Source organism: Monoraphidium neglectum, assembly GCF_000611645.1.
Source record: "Monoraphidium neglectum strain SAG 48.87 unplaced genomic scaffold scaffold02518, whole genome shotgun sequence".
In the NCBI taxonomy this organism is placed as follows: Eukaryota; Viridiplantae; Chlorophyta; class Chlorophyceae; order Sphaeropleales; family Selenastraceae; genus Monoraphidium; species Monoraphidium neglectum.
In genome coordinates, this window is record NW_014011110.1 from 9,312 (window position 1) to 10,827 (window position 1,516).

The following is a 1,516-nucleotide window of genomic DNA, read 5'->3' on the forward strand; positions in this document are numbered from 1 at the left end:
GGGGTGGGGCAATCAACGCACGGCGCGCGGGCCCCGGCCGCGCCGCCCGCCGCAAGCGGACCCGCGGCGCCTCGCCCCGCGCGTCGCCCCCACCTGCTGAACTGCCGCGGCCCCTCCATGGCCGGCCCAGCCAGATGGTCCAGCTCAGGGGGCAGCTCCGTCATCCAGCTCTCCCTCGCCGCCGGCCCCGCCGCCGCCGCCGCCGCCGCGGCCGCCGCCGCCTCGAGCTCGGGCGGTAGCTTCTCGCCCCGCAGCGCGGCCCACTGGCGGCGGCGCTCGTGCTCTGCGGCCACATCGAGCGCCATGCGGCGCAGCTGCGCCTCCTCCCTGTGGGGGTGGGCGCGTGGTGGGGGCGGCGCGGAGGCGCTCGCTTCAACGGCCGCCGGGCGGGGACGCGGGCGCTGAGGTGTGGGCGCCAACAGCTGCTGGGCCCCACCTGGCGCGCAACCCAGCAAACCACCCCGCCATTCAGCCCCTGCCCCTGCCCCGGCCCCAACACACATTCACACACACACACACACACGAACACACACACCGTCACACACACACACACCACCTCACACATGCGCACATGTACACATATACACATGCACACACAAACACACACACACAAACACGCGCACTCGCACACTCACACACCACGCGTCCCCCCACCTGCCCTCGTCCACCTTCTTCCGTGCCGCCCCGTCCTGCAGCGTCGCCGCCGCCTTGCTCACCGCCTGGAACGCCTCCCCCGCGCCCGCGTGCGCGCACTTGTCCGGGTGCACCAGCAGGCTCAGCCGCCAGTACACCTTGCGCACCTCCGCGGCCGCTGCAGTATGCGCCACCCCCAACACCTCATACGGGTCCGCCTCAGCCCCTGGGCCCCCCGCCGCCGCCGCCGCCGCGGCGGCGCCGCCGCCGCCCTTGCCGGTGACCGCTTCGCGCAGCACTCGCAGCACGCGGACCACCTCGGCCGAGCGCGCATCGTCGGGGGCTGCCGCGTCCGCCTCAATGAAGGCGGGCGGCGGCGGGCCGACCAGCGGCTCGTCGTCGTCCTCGTCAGCGTCTCGGGCGCCCCAGCCGGCGCCCGACTCCTCGACTTCCGCTTTGTAGGTGGCGGCCGCCGCGAGCAGCTCGGGCGCGGGCATCGCCGGGCCCACGACGCGGCGCCGCGGGGGCGATGGCTGTGTCGTCTCGGCGGCGGGGCGGTCGCCTTCGCCGCCGGACGGCTCCTGCTGCTGCTCGTCTGTCACCTCTTGCCGCTGCTGCTCCTGCTCCTGCTGCCGATGCTGCTGCTGCTGTTCTGCTGCTGCGGGCGGCTCCGAAGGCCCCGCCGGCCCGATCGGTCCAGCCTGCGGCCCCTCGCTGGCTGCTGCCGGCGCCACCGCCGCCGGCCGCTCGTGCCCGGCCCCTGCAGGCGATGTGGGCCCGACGCCCCCGCCGCCCCTGCCCCCGTCGCTGCCTTCGCTGCCGCTACTGCTGCCGCTGCTGATCCTCCCGTCTTCGTCCTCGCCGGCGGGCGGCTGCGGTCGGC

The 1,516-nt window shown here is 75.4% G+C and overlaps 1 protein-coding gene across 1 annotated transcript in view; it reads right to left on the reverse strand.

Annotated features, from left to right (window-relative positions):
• The window catches only part of MNEG_10929 (hypothetical protein), a gene marked incomplete at both ends in the record, with an annotated part of 2,567 nt that extends 1,437 nt beyond the window's left edge, over positions 1–1,130 (reverse strand). Inside the window, 2 exons of the mRNA XM_014040600.1 lie at positions 94–327; positions 655–1,130. Of these exons, the coding sequence (XP_013896054.1) occupies positions 94–327; positions 655–1,130 (710 nt within the window). The remainder of the gene's footprint in view (positions 1–93; positions 328–654) is intronic.
• Positions 1,131–1,516: the final 386 nt, after the last annotated feature.